At 38.5% G+C, this 19,146-nt stretch overlaps 1 protein-coding gene across 2 annotated transcripts in view; it reads right to left on the reverse strand.

Moving 5' to 3' along the window:
* The window catches only part of ASAP2 (ArfGAP with SH3 domain, ankyrin repeat and PH domain 2), a 133,771-nt gene that overhangs the window by 77,467 nt on the left and 37,158 nt on the right, over positions 1 to 19,146 (reverse strand). For both annotated transcript variants that reach the window (XM_067544795.1, XM_067544794.1), the window contains exons 4-6: positions 8,540 to 8,614; positions 5,919 to 5,968; positions 2,430 to 2,559 (exon numbers count right to left, since the gene is read on the reverse strand). In XM_067544795.1, the coding sequence (XP_067400896.1) occupies positions 2,430 to 2,559; positions 5,919 to 5,968; positions 8,540 to 8,614 (255 nt within the window). The remainder of the gene's footprint in view (positions 1 to 2,429; positions 2,560 to 5,918; positions 5,969 to 8,539; positions 8,615 to 19,146) is intronic.

A 19,146-nucleotide genomic window follows, 5' to 3' on the forward strand; every position in this document is an offset into this window, starting at 1 on the left:
AACAACTAGGGAATGAGCTACTTGCACGCAGCAAGAGGCGATAGTTCCAGCAACCGTCACAGGCGGAAAGAAGGAACTGGGGACCCGCGGAGCCAGCAGTGCCCTTTATACCGCAATATGAGCGGGGCACTCCAGGGGGCGCCTGAGCTGGCCATGTGGGGCTTGCTAGGGAAAAAGTTCCAGGAATCTGTGCACTGGGCGCACACACACCTACATTGGAATGCATATGAGCAATCACTCGAAGATAGAACAACTTTTAATCTCTGCTGAGCAGGACAGGATTCATAATGGTGACCTACAGGTGAAAGGGTCTATCACATTAACAATGCCCCAAATATCAAAGTGGATGACAAAGCTCTATTATAGCAGAAACCTAGGTTCTATTCCTAGCTCTGATTGAAGTTTAGGAAAAACTTCCTCACTAGGAGGGTGACATGGATTTACCTAGGGAGGTGGTGAGATCTCCATCCTTAGAGGTTTTTAAGGCCCAGCTTGACAAAGCACTGGCTGGGATGATTTAGTTGGGGTTGGTCCTGCTTTGAGCAGGGGGGGTTGGACTAGATGATCTCTTGAGGTCCCTTCCAACCCTAATAATGATTCTATGAAGTGACCTTGTGCAAGCTCTTATTTATCTTCTTTTTGAAACTGGCAAATGATAGTTACTCCACAAATTATGAAACCCAGACTGAAAATAAGGGTTATGAAAGGCACAGAAATATTAACTGCATTCAGTGGAAGAGCTGAGTTTGCAGCTTAATGCATCTTCCTCTTGGCCTTAAGGCATTTGAGGAAGGGGGAGGAGTCTCTCTCTCATTTTGCTTCTTCAAAATCACGTGAAGGCTGCAGCTTTTCAAATCACCATGAGACTCTAAAGCAGGAGCCAAATCATGTCATTCATGATAAATTTGTGAGAATTGGCAATGCTGAACTTTACAACCAACCACATATAGAGCACTTCTTGTAACAACTGAGCTGCTTCTTCTCGGACATTTCTTAAGAAAACCAGACAGGGAAAGAAGAAAGTCAAGGGAAGTGAGATGCGCACACACAAAATGCAGTGCTTCATTACAGAAAAAAGTATTTTATTGCCCAGCAAAGTATAACAAGGGCTGCAGGAATTCTGCTGGAATTTTGAAATATCACTAAAATTAAACTGAAATCCCACAACAGAAGAATATATTGTATCTTGCAGAATGAAAGTTTCAAAGTGGTAGAGGTTTAATTTATTTTTTTCCTTACCTATTCAAAATCATGGACCATGGGACATTCTTGTCTACAGGATATGTCAGTGGAATATACTTAATCCTTTCTGTATGACTGAATACTCAAGCACAGCCTTCAATGCTGCATTTTATTGCGATTGTTCAAATGAAGCATTGAACGGATGAAAGCATCCAACAAACTTCATACAAAATATGTTCAACTTTTCAAAGTGAAGAAATTCAGCAAAGCTCAAAGGTCCCAAGCTTGATCTCATCTGCACTACCCTTTTTCCCTAAAATTTTCCACTGTTGCAGCAACATTATCCTATGCAGCAGGTTCTTATGCTGTGCCCCAGTATTTAAGCCTCTCCTATGTGGAACTAGTGAGGGCTGGAGGAAAGTAGACAGCAGCAATTTTTTCAAGTGGGATTTTTCAAAGCTGTCCAGAGGATTTGGACGCCCAATTCCCTTTTAAAATGAATGGATGTCCAAATCCCTTCGCCAGCTTTGAAAAACTCAGTCTTAGACTCTGTATAGGAATATAGGGCTTTTCTAATGAATGGCCACAGGCTCAGGTACTAAAACCCGACATTCGTAATTCAGCACAGTTGCTACTGAGTCATGCCAGCACGTGAGATAAATTAGCTTCAACCAACACTAGAGTCTAGACTGACTCAATAGAAGTGGCTCAATTTTCTATGCCCAGTCTTAAAGTCTGGCTCCCTGTAACATGAAACCAAAAAGGGTGAAAGTGGGACATTAAATGCTACACAATTACAAACAATCATAGTTACATTATTACTATCACCATGAAGAAGCTGAAAGGTAAACAGCATCCATTCCTAATAGCTGTTTGTTTTTCAGTACTAGCCCAATTATGTGGTAGAACTGAGATTTTCATATTGCACCACTGCAACAGACAGCAGTCTAAGCCCCACTTAGGAGTGCAGCGGTAGCATGAAGACTTACTATTTAATTTCATCTGTGAATGATGTATTGAAAGATGCATGAGTGATTCTATAATTTATTAGTTTGTGAAATAGCAGAGAATGAAGATTCCTTGTTGAAGTTAGTGTGCCAGGGTGAAGAAGTTTAATATCCTGAGTCCAATAATAAACTTCAAGTTTCCTTTGAATACAACAATAGCCACAAAAACAGAGTATCTTTTCTCAAATTTCCTTTTTAGAGTATTAAATGGAACAATTTGTATTCTATATTAAACCTTACCTCACACATCTGAAGTTGGAAGAACCTTCTTTCTTTCTCCATCTCTTCTGCAATTTCAGCTCCACTTATTTCCGTACGGATCATTCCATGTAGCTTAGCATGTTCCTTTTTCTCTTTCTCTATTTTCGTACTATGTGGAAAAGAACAGCTAACTCAAGAACACTACATGGACTCTTGCAGTCCTGCAAGTTTTTGATTACTTCCAATTTCAATTTCATCTGAAATTTGATGATAATCTAGAAGCAGCCAATAATTTGCTGTGACAGAAGTCTAATCCAACCACGCTAGCATGAGTGACTGAAGGTGAACTCAAAAAAAAATGGTAGGAAGATCAATATTCTCTTGCTGAGAGAAAAGACATTTACGATTCAAATTAAAGCATAACTCCAACTGACTCAACCTTGGTTAACAGAGCTTAATTGTGTCACTAGATTTTCTGAGCCTCCCCTATCTGCATGCCTTCCTCTCTATATTGAGGGTTCCCAGAGCCCAAAGCAAGGCGGCCATCTCTTCTGCTGCTGAGCTGGCGGATGCTGGCCAATTGGCAGTGATGCACACTTTAAAATCCACTAAACTAGGTGTCTTGATCCTCTGAAGGTTTCTGCCAGTTGTCTTGACCTTTGGGTAATATGGGTTCTACTATATCAGAACAAGAATTACAATATTTCCTCACAACATGCTTTTAACATTACTCCAGAAGGATAACCTTAACTTAGGGGGAAATGCCTTGCATGTGTTTAGCATTTCCAGTCATCAAAAAGCTCTGCACTTGCATCTCCTCTCAAGAAAATAATGAAGTGTCTTGTCTTGAGCCCCAAGCAGCAAGGGAACACCAGAATTAATCTCTCCATCAACCCGGTCACTGGGAAATGTCCTGGGACACACACACACTCAATCCCTACTACGCCCTCCTTACTGGGAAACAAAATAAAGCAAATTCCTTGCAATTTTCCAGTAGCCCTGGATATATCCAGCTAGCATTTTGCAGACTTTCAGTCTAAGAAGTCTTCCAGGAAAGGAGAGCTGTCCTAAGAAAAACTCCTCCCTCTTTCACAGAGATTCATAGATTCCAAGGTTGAAAGGGACCACTGTAAAATATAAAAGGCACAGCAATTTTTACTTTCCCCACTACAGCCACATGGGAATTTGAATGCATGACTTCTAACTTCAGAAGGGGTTGCTATTCTCCTAAACCACCAGGCTATCTAGCCTATTCAGGGGATATGGATCCTAAACAATTATTTACATGAATCAAAAGCTAACTCCAGAACTTTTCTGGAGCCAGACAGAGCCTTCATGCTGAATGCACAGGTGAAAAGCTCCACGAAACTGAAGAGAGACATGGTCACATGAGTCAAGGTCATGGATAGGAAAGATCCCATACAGGCATCAGGGGTAGAAATCAAAGGGGTGCCAAGGAAAAGTCTGCATTCCTGTCTCATTATGGTTCCATAGCAGTAAGAGAGCTTATCTCTAGGCCCAGTGCTTTTAAGCTTTTGCTGGATGATCCTTTATATATGTTCAGTGTAAACACCAGAACCAGATGATGTGGAAGTAAATCAATAAAATACAAACACCATCACTTTAAGTGCGAAAATATTATCAGCATCACAAATGGCAATGGCCTATGTATTAAGAAGCAACAGTACAAACAGATCTGATGCCAAAAAACACTGATATATACTCTACCCAAAGAAGCCACAGTCCAGACACAAAGGATTAGCCAAGCACCAATTATGAAGAACAAGGGAAAAGAATTGATGGAAAGAATTCATAGAAGATGGTGAAACCAGCTCTCCTTTCTTTTTTGGCATTGTAGGCCAACAAGGGAAACTAGAAAGGTGGGTTTCAAAACTTCAAACATCAGAGAAAGTATCCAAAAATAGTTTTTAATCTCTCAATTTTAACAGTAGCCCAAGGGAAATAACAAGAATATTGAATTCATTGAAACGTGATCAGGTATAGTGACGATCAACAACTACTGGCATCAGGTCTGCCCACACATCACAAAACTTAAACCTAGGTTCTCCAGGAAGATCAATTATGTGAAACTAAACAGGCAATGAAGCAGATTAATTTTAGAAAGAAACACAATGATGATAAACCAAAACAAAACTGAAAACCTGTTTAATGCCATAAAACGTTTTGTAGCTCATTCTAATTTTTCAGATATGGAGAGAGGTGGGAACTTTACACACAAAATCCCACACTTTACACAAGTGTTGCATAAACAACTGATCACAACAAAGAGACAGGTGTTTGCACAGCTACCATGCTTACACCCTCTGCACATGCACATGAAGCGTATGTAGACATTTGCACTCAGTTTAAAATCAACACACTGCAACCCATTCAGGGTGCAGAGGGGTATGACTAATCTAAAATGAGTGCACATCTGTATAGCAGACAAGGAAAGAACCAATACATGCGAAAGGGCAAAATAAGGACCTATAACGAAAAAGTAACAGTGAATGAAGGTGCAGCAATGAAGGCAAAGCCATCAGGTAATCCCAGCAGCATGTGGAGCAGCCCTTCTACACAGTAATCTATAGTAAATTGAGTGAGGATTGTTGCTCTGAGCATGTGAGGGAAGAAACTGAAATCTCAACCCATGCAACCTAGAAAAATGAAAATACTGTCTTATATGTTCAAAGTGTAATGGATGACAATATTAAAAGCAAGAGAGTTTGTTTAGCCAAAATCTCCTGCTTTTCAATAAGATCCCCATAACTTCTCAAGAATGCGCTCATCAAGCACGTAAGCAATCCAGAAGTCCAGATGTCAACCCAAGAATGATTTATGCTCATATGGATACTCTTGCCCCAACCCAAAGACAAACATCCAACAGTCTGCAAAGTGGTGCTAACCTGATACCGAAGATGTTTGAAGATCTAAAGAAAAAGCTTGTCTCTCTCACCAACAGAAGTTGGTCCAATAAAAGATATTACCTTACCCACCTTGTCTCTCGAATATCATGGGTTCACACGGCTACAGCAACACTGCAAAAGACCTAGTTTAGGGCTAATGACAATCTTGGCTTCATCTCAACTGATCTGCAGACAGGTCTCCTGAGCCAACAAAATCAGAGGGAACACACAGATTCTAATCCAAGAAAAAAAGAGTCATCACTGATAATGGGTCTTGTTTCACCCTAAAGCAGAAACGGATACAATGGGCATAGTCCTTGATAAGAGGGAGATACAGACATGACTAAACACACAATGCCAGACTGAGACTTCAGTAATATTTGCGCTGTTGTACAAGAACATTGTGCAAAGAATTTGCTTGTACAGAATTTCCCTTCCCCCTTTGGAAGATCAGTTTTTGGTGTTGGTCAAAGGGAAGAGTCTTGCAGGCCAGACAAATAGTTTTCAACTCCAAAATTCACAAGCCTAAAAATGGTCCTCTAGGTGTTACGATAATTTAAAAAAAAAAACCAAAAAAAAAAACCCACCACCTCTATACTTTTATGAAAAAGGGAATACATACACTTTTGTTTCATAGTCCTTCCAAGCCTTATCAAAAGGTTTTTTCAGATCCTGTCAACAAAGGAAAAACACATTAAACATGGCTAAGTATTTGCTACAAAAACACAGTAGATCTAATCACTCAGGCCCAGACACTGCTAAGGGTGTTCAGTACAGGACTGATAGGGAACAAGAAGTCCCCTCTTCCCCCCGCCCTTTGTGCAGCTCACATAAGGACTGTGCAAAAAGCTAAGGAGTGCTTCCTAAACTACTACCCCAGGAGTGCACAGCTGCATGCAAGTGTGCATGGGGTCCAGATTAGCATTTGGTCTCTATATGTGCCCTTGAGGCAATTCAGTTCTGCACCGCCTGAAAGTCTGTGTCTTTAGTAAAGACTTAATCCCATCCCCCTGAAGTCAAATGACTTCAGTGAGAATAGGATTGGGTCCTACTGGCCCAAATACTCATCCTAACCCAGGCAGAATTTCCTTGGACTTCAAAAAGAGCACACTAGATGATTTGGCCCTTGGCACAACGTAACTTGGATAAGCGATTATTTTTACAAAACATTCAAATGTGTTATTAGCATCCAATGTGCTCAGTCATTGAAGTTTTATTACATGATTAGAGAGATCAACCAACTATAGATCAAATAATCTTATTAACTATCAAAATTAGAAAAACTGATAACACATGGCAGGAACAGGAACTCCACACTTCCTTGAACAATTGTTTATGAAACCCACATTCATAATTATTCACTTAAGTCACAGACCAAAGGCACCAGCATTGTAAAGAGTCAGGTCCTGGTTGTCCAAATACTTAGCATCAACAACAGTACTCACATGAGTAATGCTACTCCCTTGCATAAATGTTTGGAGGACTACTATAGAACAAAGACAATAATTTCTTATTTACTCTGCTGCATTTCTACTACATCCTCTTTTTACCTATATGGCAGAATGCATTATAAACAAACTGTTTTTGCACTTGAACAAACACCAAATCAAAGGTGAGGCATTTGAAACCTGCAAAAGCAATGTACTGCTCTGTACAGTGTGCTGCCATGCACAATATCCTGAACTATATGAATCCTGCATCTCATTTGTCTGTGTAGATTAGTCATGAAAGTAAAAATGAAATGATTTTATCTTGTTAAACGTAACCAAATATTACACTGAAATGGAATGGTCTCAGGTAGTCAAGAGTATAGGGATACTGTATTGAAAACTGTGCTGTTTTTTATCCCAGTTATACTTGGGTATATTTTCTGTACTTGGTTTGTTGGTGTCATAATTTGTATAATTACACTGAGGCTACTCAAACCTTCTCACTCTGACTTGATCATGTACTTTGAACATGCAAGCTATCTGCCAGCAATAAAAATGCCTCCTTAGCTTCTTTCTTCCTTCAGCAGAAGCCGAAAATCTCATTTTATGTGAAGAAAAAAAATCCCACAACGCAAACAAAAAAGGAACTGTCAACTCAAGGAAAAAGGGAATGAGTTTTTAAAAAATTCTAAGTCCCTCTGACTTATTTTCCTCTTCTCCTTCCTCCTTCCGATCCCTATAGACAAGAAAGTGCATGGACAAGAGACTAACACCCTGATTCTGCAGACTCATGCACATGCTTAACTTTATGCACTGTGAGTATAGCATTGACTTCAGTTGGACACGCAATGTGTAAAGCTAAAACACTTGCTAAGTCTTTGCAGGATTGGTACCTTCCCAATTCAGTTTTGAAACACAAGGAAAACAGAAATATGCTGCAGGTATTGACCTGTAGTGCAGGAAGGGGTTAGGGAGGGAGGAAACGTTGAAATGACTGGAACGAGGATAAAAGGACTGAACATTTTTGTCTGGTTGCTTGGGTAATTTTTTGGTTGATTGTTTTTTTTTTTTAAAGAAGCATTTTACCTTTCTGCAGCTTACAGCCTATTTTGGTTTTTGTAGGGTTTTTGTTTTGTTTTTTTCCTTTCATTTAAAAATTTCAGAACAATTGCTTCCAGTTGCTTCCTGATTATTCACTAATAACCAGATCTTAAGCTAAAAAAAGTCCTAGGCCATTGGCTTAGAAATTTGTTACAAAACACATCAGCATTAGGGTGATATGTTTATTCAACTGAGGATACAGTTATTACCTCAAGAAGGAAGCATCCACAAGATGTTATTTTAACATGTTTCAGCTACTGGTTTAAACTCTATATTTATTCATGGTAAGCAAAATACAATTTTCACCTATGCATGTATAAAACTCCAGATAAGATTAAAATGCTATATAATGTTAATAGTAATCCTTTTAAATTAAACACCAGCTCTTAAGCATCCCTCTTCACCTATTTTATCTGAGCCCTGTACATCCTTGCATACGTCTGCCATAGCCCCAAGATTTTTACACCTTCTGAAGGAACTTTGTCCTTTGGTTTTGAAATTAACTACACATTGTGCTATAGCCAAGCCACAAGAGCAAAAAGTGGTGACTCAGTTCACAGCTGATGTCAAGGGCATTCCATAGTTACTGGGTAGTGAAGTACTATATTAGCATATGCATTTTATCAACTAAAATTAAACTGACACATTAGCCATATGAATCTACTGTATCAACAATAACTTTATAAAAAACAGAAATTAAAGATTGCCATACCCCTTTTACTCCTTTTAGGTCTCCCTTCAGCAAACTGTCCAATGGGAAAGTGATTATGTTGTTCATATTCTGAATCTGTAACAAAAATTGAAGTTACACTTTAATTAAGTATTTTCAACAGACTATAATGAAAAATGTACATTCTTTGGCTTCACTCAAATATTTGAAAAGTTTTAATTTCTCTTCCTAATACTGTTTAGCAAGTATTTATCAGTACAACCAGTAATCAAAGATATATGCAATGTGACTGAATACAATTACTTTGAAAACCTTAGAAACCACATTGCAAACACTACCAAACATACAAAGTATCTGCAGGCTACAGCCAGTGAGACTACTGCTGGCAGTAAGCACAGCATCCAACCGTTATTGCAAAATGAAGCCATTAATTTGTGCATTGTCTGCTTTTTGTTTTTCTACATTTAATATATTTTAGCCTATTATTGCTGATCATCTATTTACCAATCTCTTAAACCACAACCAGAATAGATTTTCTGTGTATGTTTAACTTTAAGTACATGAGCAGTCCCACTGAACTCAATGAAACTATTTAAGGCACATAACTAAAAATGCATATCAAGTCTTTGCAGGATCAAAGCCAACAGATTATCCATTTAAGGACAGGGTCCGTTGCCCTTACTGCTCATGTTGATTAGTACCTTATGCTGCAATAAATCCTATTTATATTGCTGGGAATACTAAGAGAGTAAGTACTCAACATAAAGGAAGCAGAGTCTAGCCCTCAGAAGACTGCTGTTTGGATATATAATGTATATAACATATATTCTTAAAGGGGTAGGTTTTCAAAGACGTATGCAAAAACAATTTATTTTTAAACAGAAAAATTTTAATTTTGGGAAAGGTACTAAAAGATTTTATGAAGCCATAACATTTAAGAATACACAAAATATCACAGGAAAAAAAGAAAAAAATCATTTCATTTAGAAAGAAAGGAGAAAAGACAGCAAAATTTTGGATTTAAATACCATACCTTTAGCCACATTCACATAGCATTTTGATTAAACAAAATAACTAAAGCAAGAAATATTGGTATATGACCATCTGTAGCAGATACCAGCAAACCTCGATAAAGAGTTTAATCTCATCGTATGATTCAGGCACAATTTTCAAGCTCTGGGCACTATGTTAAATTTTAACTTAGTACAAATATACACATTGTATTGAGAGTAATAGATGGTGTAACAAAATTGCTTCAATGAAAAAGATTACATTTATGTTAATATATGAAGAATTTTTTTAAGGGAAGATTTCCCCATCCCACCCTCCACCCACAGAAACCAGGCAATGCACAGAAATGTGTACAATGGACGGAGTTTTCAAAAGTGCTCAGTATATATGAAGAACTTTATAATCACCTAACAGCAAATCCTTCAGTCACCTTTAAGCAGTGCTAACAGTCTCTCAAGAGAGTTCTATCTAGTTTTCCATGTCCAGAAAGAGGAAGATGCAAACAGAAACCTCAAGAAAAGAGTCTGAAGCAGTATAACTAGAGAAGGGATTCATTTCCAGTCCAGGACAGTACATATCAAGAGTTATTACCTAATGGCTGTTTGGTGGCTTAAGTGACATGATCTCAGTGGTGCCAATACTATCCTCAGCAGGCAGATAACCATGTAAAAAATCATCGTCATTGAAAAAATTGGCACTCACTGACAGAAGCCTCAGAAGAGAGGCCAAAGAGTTATCAGGCATGTAGATGTGACTATACACTCAAGTTTAAAAATGGTTTATTCACAGGAGGGATGAGGTACATTGGTCAAGTGAAGATGATAGACTGCTACCAATCACATTTTTTATAGATGGAGGCCGTTTAGTCTCAATGGCTCAGAATGTCTTCTTATATGTGAACTAATTTAACATGAAAAATAAAAATAAGCCCCAGCAATGTTTAAACATGTTTAGTAGACACAGTGCTGAAAGTGATTTGTTTACTCCACACTAACTGCTAAGTTGTGGTCAGCATTGCATAATCTACACATCAACAAAATAGTGTTCAAACATGATGAAAGGGGAAGTTACTTACCTTTAAAACTGGATGTTCTTCAAGATGTGTAGTCTCTCTCTGTGTTACATTGAGTTACATATGCACACCTGCGTCTAGAGCCGGAGAATTTGAAAGTAGCATCCACTGGTCCGACTGTCTCTCCAGTTCTTTCCCCACCATGAACAGGTAAGATCCAAAGCAGAGGAGAGGGGGAGCAGGTAGTTGCATACAGATAGGGACTGCAAATCTTGCAGAATCTATAGTTACAGGTAAGTAATCTCACATTATTCTTCTTTGAGATGGTCCTATTGTATTGCACTCTAGGTGACTGACAAGAAGTACCTAAGTAGGAGGAGGGTGCGAGCATATAGATGGTAGGGTTCAGTAGAGTACAGCCATCCCAAAGGAGGCATCAGACAAAGACTCCTGCACCAGAGCATAATGTCTGGCAAAGGTGTGAATGGAGCCCCATATGGCTGCTTTACAGATATCCAGGACCGGTACCTCCTGAAGAGATGCCACAGTTGTTGCTTGCACTGTGGTGGAATGAGCTCTTTCCACATGGGGAAGGGGAAGAGGAAGGGGAAGGAGAAGAAAGGTTCAGTAGCTGATAGAGTAGAATGCAGCCAGAGATCCTTTTGGAGATTCTCTGGATGGAGATAACATGTCCTCTGACTCTTTCTGCTACAACGACAAATAGTCTCAGGAATTTCCTGATTGGTTTTGTTTTCTGCAGGTAAAAAGCCAAGGTCTGCCCAATGCTGAGAGAGAGGAGTTCCTCTGCGGGAACATGAAGTTTTGGGAAGAACATAGGTAAGTTAATCAACTGGTTACGGTGAAATTCCAAAACTAATTTGGAATGAATTTAGGATGTAGATGCAAAGAAACCTTATCCTTTCAGAATATAGTGTACAGAGGATCTGACGTCATTGCCCCAAGTTCGCCAACCCCTTTAGCTGGGGTGATGGCTACAAGGAAAGCGACCTTCATGGAAAGGAGAGACTTGGAGCAAGAAACTAAAAAGGTTCAAAAGGGGGACTTTGTGAGCACTGAGAGAACAAAGTTTAGGTCCCACTAGGGAGTAGGCTTCTGACTAGGTGGGAAGGTTCTCATCAGGCCTTTCCAGAATCTATTGGTCTGTGGATGAGCGAAGATCAAGTAGTCCTGAGAAGGTGGATGGTATGCATTGATCACTGCCAAGGAGCTGATGGACACACCTGATGTCTTAAAAAGACAGGATACAGTGCAAGATGAGAGGAATACCTGTAGTTTCTGAGAGAATACCTCTTTGATGTGCCCAAGAAAAAAAGTGCTTCTATTTAATTAGGTAACTTTTTTTGTAGAGTCCTTTCTAATATTAGAGAGGATGTCTCATATGTCTGTGGAGCATAAACTTTCTAAGGATGATGCCCATCCAAATACCAAACTCTAAGGTGCAGTGACAGCAGATCAGGATGCCTCATCTTGCCATTCCACTGAGTCAGGAGCTCAGGAAATGTTGCAAAGATGATTGGTGGTCGGGATGTCATGTGTAGGAGTTTGGAAAACCAGAACTGTATGGGCCAGAAGGGGGTGATCAGGAGGACCCTTGCTCTGTCTCAACAGATTTTGCATAGAACTCATGGCAGGAACAGTAGTGGAGGGAATGCATAGTTGAGCTGGTCCGATCAAGGAAGAAGCAGAGAATTGCCCTGGGAATGGTGACCTAGGGCTCCTCTGCAACAATATGCAATGCATTTTCTGTTCATTTGGGAGGTGAGCAGATCTCTGTTTGAGGTTCCCCACTGATTGAAAAATTAATATTGCACAGTACCGAGTCAAGGAGCTTCCAACTGTGGTCAACTATGAAATGTCTGCTGAGGGAAACTGCAAGAACATTCTGCTTCCCTGAAAGGTAGGCTGCCGATAGGGTGATTTGATTACTGACACACCAGTTCCAGAGGCTGACTGCTTCTGCATACAGGGAGGCCGATCTCATTCCTCCCTCCCTTTTGATGCAGAAGACAGTGGTAATATTGTCTGACATTGTAAGGACATGCGGAGCGTGGATGAATGGAAGAAAGGACTAGCATTCCTTCAGGACTGCTCACAGATCCAGGATATTGATGTGCATCCTGAATTCTTGAGACATCCAGGTACTTTGTGCTGTGTGGCTGTTCATGTGGGCTCCCCAGCCTAATAGGAATGCTTCCATAATAATGGTCCTGTCCAGAGAGACAGGGAGAAAGGGGGGGTTCCCCGGCCTGGGTCTGATTAGGGCCTCATGGCCTTCTCAATGAGGTATTTGTAGAGACAAAGTTCCCGCCCTCATCAGGAATGGCAGGGGTACGATCAGCAGATACCGCACCTCTCCACAATGTGGGCTTCCCCAAGGCAGCAGACAGTGCTGGTGGGCATCGCTGACTGAGAAGGATCACAGAGAGGAAGCAGAGTTTGAAGCCTGGTGTCCTTGGCATAGTCTTGTACCCAAATGGGATATGAAGGAAGGGTGTGAGGGTTGTCCTAGGAGCCTAATCTAACACTAATAGACGTATAAAACACTAAACTGTAAGAGCTATTAAAACAGTTAAAACTATTTACAAACTAGATTGTTCTACAAAATAAGAATTAAGCCAGAGCTGTGGACACTGAAGGTTCTGAACCAGACCATGCAGCGGTGAGAAGGAACTGGAGAGATGATCAGATCGCCCCACCCTTTATCCCCTTAGACTAAAGCACATGGTAAGTCAGGGTGCATGTGCATACCAATGGACGCCACTTTCATATTCTCCAGATCCAAATGCACAGTGCATATGCATAATCCACAGTAGAATACAATAGGGAACCATCACTTGAAGAAGAATTCTGAGATCCAGACAAACCCTCAAGGAACAGATGGAAAAATGTGATGAACACGAACCCTGGATACAGCTGAAGACTTCTTGAGAAAGAAAGAGACAGAAAGGCTACCAGAGAAATCAAGTACTTTTGTTAGAATTTTATCCTATGAAATATCATCCTACTTGACTTTTATTACACAGTTAAGAGGTCCAATTCAGCAAACTACACTTTCATAGTCTAAATCTAGTTATCAATATATTTGAATCCAGGTGTAATTTTGGAGGAACCAAAGGTAAAGCCCTCTTCACAGCATGCCTGAAGCTCTCCAACTCCATTCCCAAAGAGGAACACGAAAAATACTACCCATCACATCTTCAAGCCATGCTACAAGATTCACCTTCTCACCATTGTATTCTCCAGTGAATCAGAACAGAAAAAAACTGATAGCAGAAACCAACATTTAAACTAAGAGCACAACAGAACACTGACTGCCCTTCAGGACAGTTCTGAGTGCTTTATATAATTCATGAGCAGTGCACAGTTAACAATGGATGTAGGCACTTTAGAAATATGTGCCTACATATTAGCTCTTCTAGTTTAATTAAGTCTTTCAAATAAATTAAAAACCATGAAATAGGGTTTCTTTTTGAAAGTATTGTTTGATTTAATTGTACTCCTCCAATATTTTGTTTTATAACTCTTGTTATATTTGTATTATTTACTGCCTGTTATATCCCCTGCATTCCTCTTTTATTTATCCTTGTAAAATAAATGTAAATGCATATTGACTGATAGATGTGCAGGTTTAAGTGCATGGATTGTTTACCTACAACAGACAAATCATGTTTGTTCATATCCATAAATCAAGAGGTGGGATGCAAGAGAAAAATCTTAAATTTTCTTTAATTTCTTTTGTAATACATTTACACAAAACTGTTTAAAAACCTATCTCCATTTTTAGCACAATAAAAAAGCATTCCCTTGCTGCTTCTCCCATTTTAGATCATCCTAAAATGTACACAAAGTATATGTCACCCAACAGATGCCAGTGCCCATGTTGCCTCCACATTTTTAATCTATAAAACTTTTAAAAAGTTGTTAGGAAAGGAGATCCACATTGAGGTGTAGAAGCGCTTCAGAGAAGTTGAAGGATCAATTGCCTCTGGTACCAGAGAAACACTGGCAACTTCCATGTGTTTAAAAAAAAAAAAAATCTGACCTGGTTTCCACTTCTAAAACTGCTGCTCTGACAGCTTCCAAGAAGATAAGATGACACAGATGGGGTAGTAAATCGAGGTTCATAAATTGGAGAAGGCTGGGAGAAGGAAGGAAAGGTGGCAGGAGGGAGCATGCGAAAATAAACAAACACTCAACTACCAGATGCCATACTAGATGTAATAGCCAAGCCAACATCTGCACAGGGAAAAAGGGCTTTAAGTTAATTTAATATAATTGGGGCAAATCTTGAAGTCCTTAACTGGGTAACCCATCTATATAGTTAAAGTAGAAGTTTACTCAAGACAGGACTGCAAAACTTTGAACCTTAAAGCCTGCAGTACTTTCAATAGTTTTTGTTTGTTTAATAAAAAGAACAAATCCAAACCAAAAATGTATCTTTCTATTACTTTCTGCTGCAAAACCATTTAGATACACAAATAGGCATAAGCTAAATGTGCTTTTAAAACATTTTAAATTTAATTGAAAATAAAAATGTTTTATAATTGGAATCACTCTAAATGTGCATTTTATGGTTACTAAACTCACTTCTCCACTGTTGGTGTGTTGATTGCACTCAGCCACTGGCCTTTGACCCACCAAAGTATATGGGTGTTCATTAATGACCGCTAGTATAGCTTAATTTATCACACTGCTTAAGTAACTTCCTTTTCTTTAAAGGTAAGTACTATTTGATTGAAAAATTTAAAATAGGTTTCCTAGCATTGCAGGTTTCTAGCAGCACAAAGCAAATTAATATCAACAGTAAATGAACAATGAAAACTTACATCATTGTCAAGATAAGATATAATTTGTAGGCCTGACATTGGAATTTTTAAAAGTTATTAATTATATAGTAAAAGAAAATAAAGCATTGAAGAAAATCAACCAAGATTAAAAAAGTATTTTATTTAAAAATAATAAATCACCCTATACCTAACCAGGATTTCTCAAGGAATATAGGATTTGCTATGTCCAAACAGACCAATGGCTGCCACTGCTAGTACATATTAAAAGATGCAAAGCCCCCACATGCACCTAAGTGAAATACTATGAGGTGAAATTTCTTCCTGAGTGGAGCTATTCATTTATACTCAAAAGCATGAGATTAAAATTCTAGATGTTGGAGAAGAAAAAGAATTTTTAAGTCATCTAGTCCACCACCCTGGGTAATGGAGGACAGTTCTTTAAAGTATGTTTTCTAATATTTTGTCCAGCACAGGCTTAAATGTTTAAGTGATGGGCTTCCACCACTTCCCTTGGGATATTTTTGCTTAGCCTAATACATTTTACCATTAGCAAGTTCTCTCTGATATTGCTTCTAATTAGACCCCAATTTCCTCTCTTTTCTTGGCATTGACATAATTCAACTATTTGGGAACTACTGTATTTTTTCTTCATACCTTTTAGTTATGTTTTAGACAAAGTATACATGTTTAACTCTTTTAATCTTTCTTCATAAATAGCCATCTTAAATAATCAGGCTTTGGTTATTCTCTTCTGAACTCCTTCCAGTTGGTCAATCTCTTCCTGGCAAAGAAATTAATATAACATTTCAGGTGCAGTTGCACCATAGTCATGTAGCGGGATCATCACCTCTCTGCTCTGCCCACAACTGCACTCACCTTCTTGTTATCATATCCCATTGCAAGACTATGTCTTAACTTGCTCTCGATTATAAACCTCCTCCCCTAGAACTCTATCATTACTGTCCAGGTTTTTCCAAGTTGAATTTCATGTTAATTTCTGATTCCTCTAGAACCTTTTGTTTAATTTCTGTCTTCATGAATTCTTATGACTTCAGTAAATTTTGTTGAGATGCTGAAAATGAAGATCAGACATCACATTCACTTATCACCTTGATACGCTGCTCCTTAAAATAAAGAATAATTATGCACATTTTAAAGCCCCTATCAGTGTAGTGTTATATGAACCTTTAGCAAGTTCTGTTTCTCACTGGTATACGAGAGCAGAGGAGTAACTCCATTTAAGTCAATGGAATTATGAATTTTTAGCCATGTGGAGAATCAGACCCAATCCTGCAAAGATTCACACATGCTTACCTTTAAGTATGTGAGTAGTCCAATTGACATTAAGCAGACGACTCACACCTGTAAAGCTACACACATTTGCAGATACAGGATCTGAACTTAAAAACAAAACAAAAAAAACCCACACACATACCTCCTAAACTCTTTGTCTCTGTATCTTGCAGGGCAGCGTCATAGGTTAATTATATATCCTGCACAGCAGTATTTCTTTTGATCAGTTTTAAACATGTTACCTGTTAAGTTTAATGAGTGCTCTCTTACTTTTGGAAAAAGGTAGCCAAAATATGTTATATAATATGGACCCTTACTTTTCTCCTTTGTATATTAAAAATCTCAGCATTTTTAATTACTCCTCATATGGAAGCTTCTCCTCCCTTCCTCAAGCACTTTCTGTAGAGTGCAGATTTCAGATTCTAGTGCTTGCAATTCAGGATTTTTATGAGCACTGAATTTACAAAGAGAAACAAAGTTAACAAACATACATAACAGACTAAGGATAAAAAAGGCTACTGGATACTTAGAAGGAGGGAGAGTGTGCCAAAAAACACCCCACAGAGTTGTTTTGTTTCCATAGTAGAAGGTAGAGATTCTGCACAGATCAGATCTTTTTTCCAGGGAGAAAGAGACAAAGGAGATATGCAATTACAGGTTTTTTCCATGTCCCAGTAAAAAGAATAGGATTAAAAGAAAAAACTTGTAAACAGCAGGCATGTTGGGTAGACTGGCCTTTTCCCTACCCTAATATTTCTCATATTCAAACTCACCATACCATACCAGCTGGCATTTAATCACTTGGGGAGTCCAAGTATTTAAGATTACAAGTGACTGGCACACAAACATCCCATACACAGACCTAACTATACCACTGATGCTACTATTCTAACTGAATGAATGCCAAACAAGCTATTAATAAGAAAAATTGCCAAGGAACAACAGTATGTATGCCCAGAAAGATAGTGTTACTTTCTGAAAAATGCCTCACCTAGGCTATCAGTATCAAAAGAAACATCAAGTGGACTTTTAAAAAACCATTTCTGACCTAGAGAAAGCACAAGGAAACTTTATAGCAGTATACTGGAGTTACAATACAGAAGCAGTAGATAGAGTTCTACTATGATTATCTGGGTGCTGTACAGAGAAAAAGGTACACATCTATCAGGAACTGATATAAAACCATTGTGGCAGAGTGTCTTAATGTGCGATTCAGTCCTTCTCTAGAAAAGCCATCACAGAGTCCTCTTTTATGCTAATTTCCAAACATGAAGAATCAAAGCACCTGAAAATTGAGTTCTCCAAAAATATAGTCTTTTAGCTTTAGTTTAAAAATGCACACATGAAAGGAGTCCAGCCAGCTACACATATAATTCATTTGCACCCAAATCAAAGATATACCAAGATCTGAACTTCAGCTCAGGTACTGTATAGTTGAGTCACTAGATACCAAAATCAGAGATTCTGATGTAAGAAAGTGAAAGGTTTAAAAATCCAAACGCTCTGAAAAGACCATGAAAAGATCAAAGCCCTGATGGCAAACAGTGTACTTTGGGAAACCTTCTCCATCAGAGAAAGAAAAGCTATGAAAACAGAATGCCTTTAAAGTAGACCATCTTCATAACACATGAAGGAACAAAGGGAAATCTCTCCCTTTTTAACTGAATCATTTTAGAATTGCTGCCCCCAAAATGCCACCCAGATGTTAAGATGACAGAACACAACAACTCTCCAACCAAAAATTATGAAAATTCAAGAAAATTCATAATAAATGACAAGATGAAGTTTAAACACTAGGCCTCATATTACACTAGTGTAAATTGCTTTGTCATCTGTTCCAGTCTGGGCATGTCCTCTCTCTCCCCTGCACATCCCTCCTCATTCTGCTAGCATCTTTTCTGAAATCTTTTAGAAGTGCCTTATGGAACTAGAGGAACATGAATGGTTAAAAAGATGCCTTGCATGCCTTTGTATGGCATAAAACATTAAAAAAGCTATTTACAACTGAAACACATTGGGTGCCAAGTTAATGTCAATACATTCATTTTTTATACAGAATGCTTCAAAATCTCTCAGTACTGTACATAATTCAGTGAGTGAGAAGACTAAGGCAAAAGGGTATTTCTTCTGGATGGAGAGGGAGGTTGGATGCGGGAAGGAGGTACTAGGACTTCAATCTGACATTCAAGATGTGTAAAACATTCAGAAACATGAAATGTGCACTTTGCACAGCTATGATGCTGTACTGTATAAAGAAAACAGACACCAGTAATTAAATAAAAATCACCAAGAATCCAAAGTTTCTTCAGAATATTATAGCACTTCTTAGAGACTGTCCTTTGTAATCTCCACTAAGAAAAATAGACTTTTATCCAAGATCTTAGGAAGCAAATTTTAAAAGTAAGAGATTACAAAAGGGTGAATAATTTATCCAAGTGATATGAACTTCTAGCTGGAAAAATTAAAGAAACACTGTCCAAGAAGTTCATGTTTATAAACAAGTGGTTTTCAAAAAACCTTAGAGT

The sequence above is a fragment of the Emydura macquarii genome, unplaced genomic scaffold (assembly GCF_026122565.2).
Source record: "Emydura macquarii macquarii isolate MOO-44397 ecotype Brisbane River unplaced genomic scaffold, CSIRO-AGI_Emac_v2 contig_1027, whole genome shotgun sequence".
NCBI lineage: Eukaryota > Metazoa > Chordata > Testudines > Chelidae > Emydura > Emydura macquarii.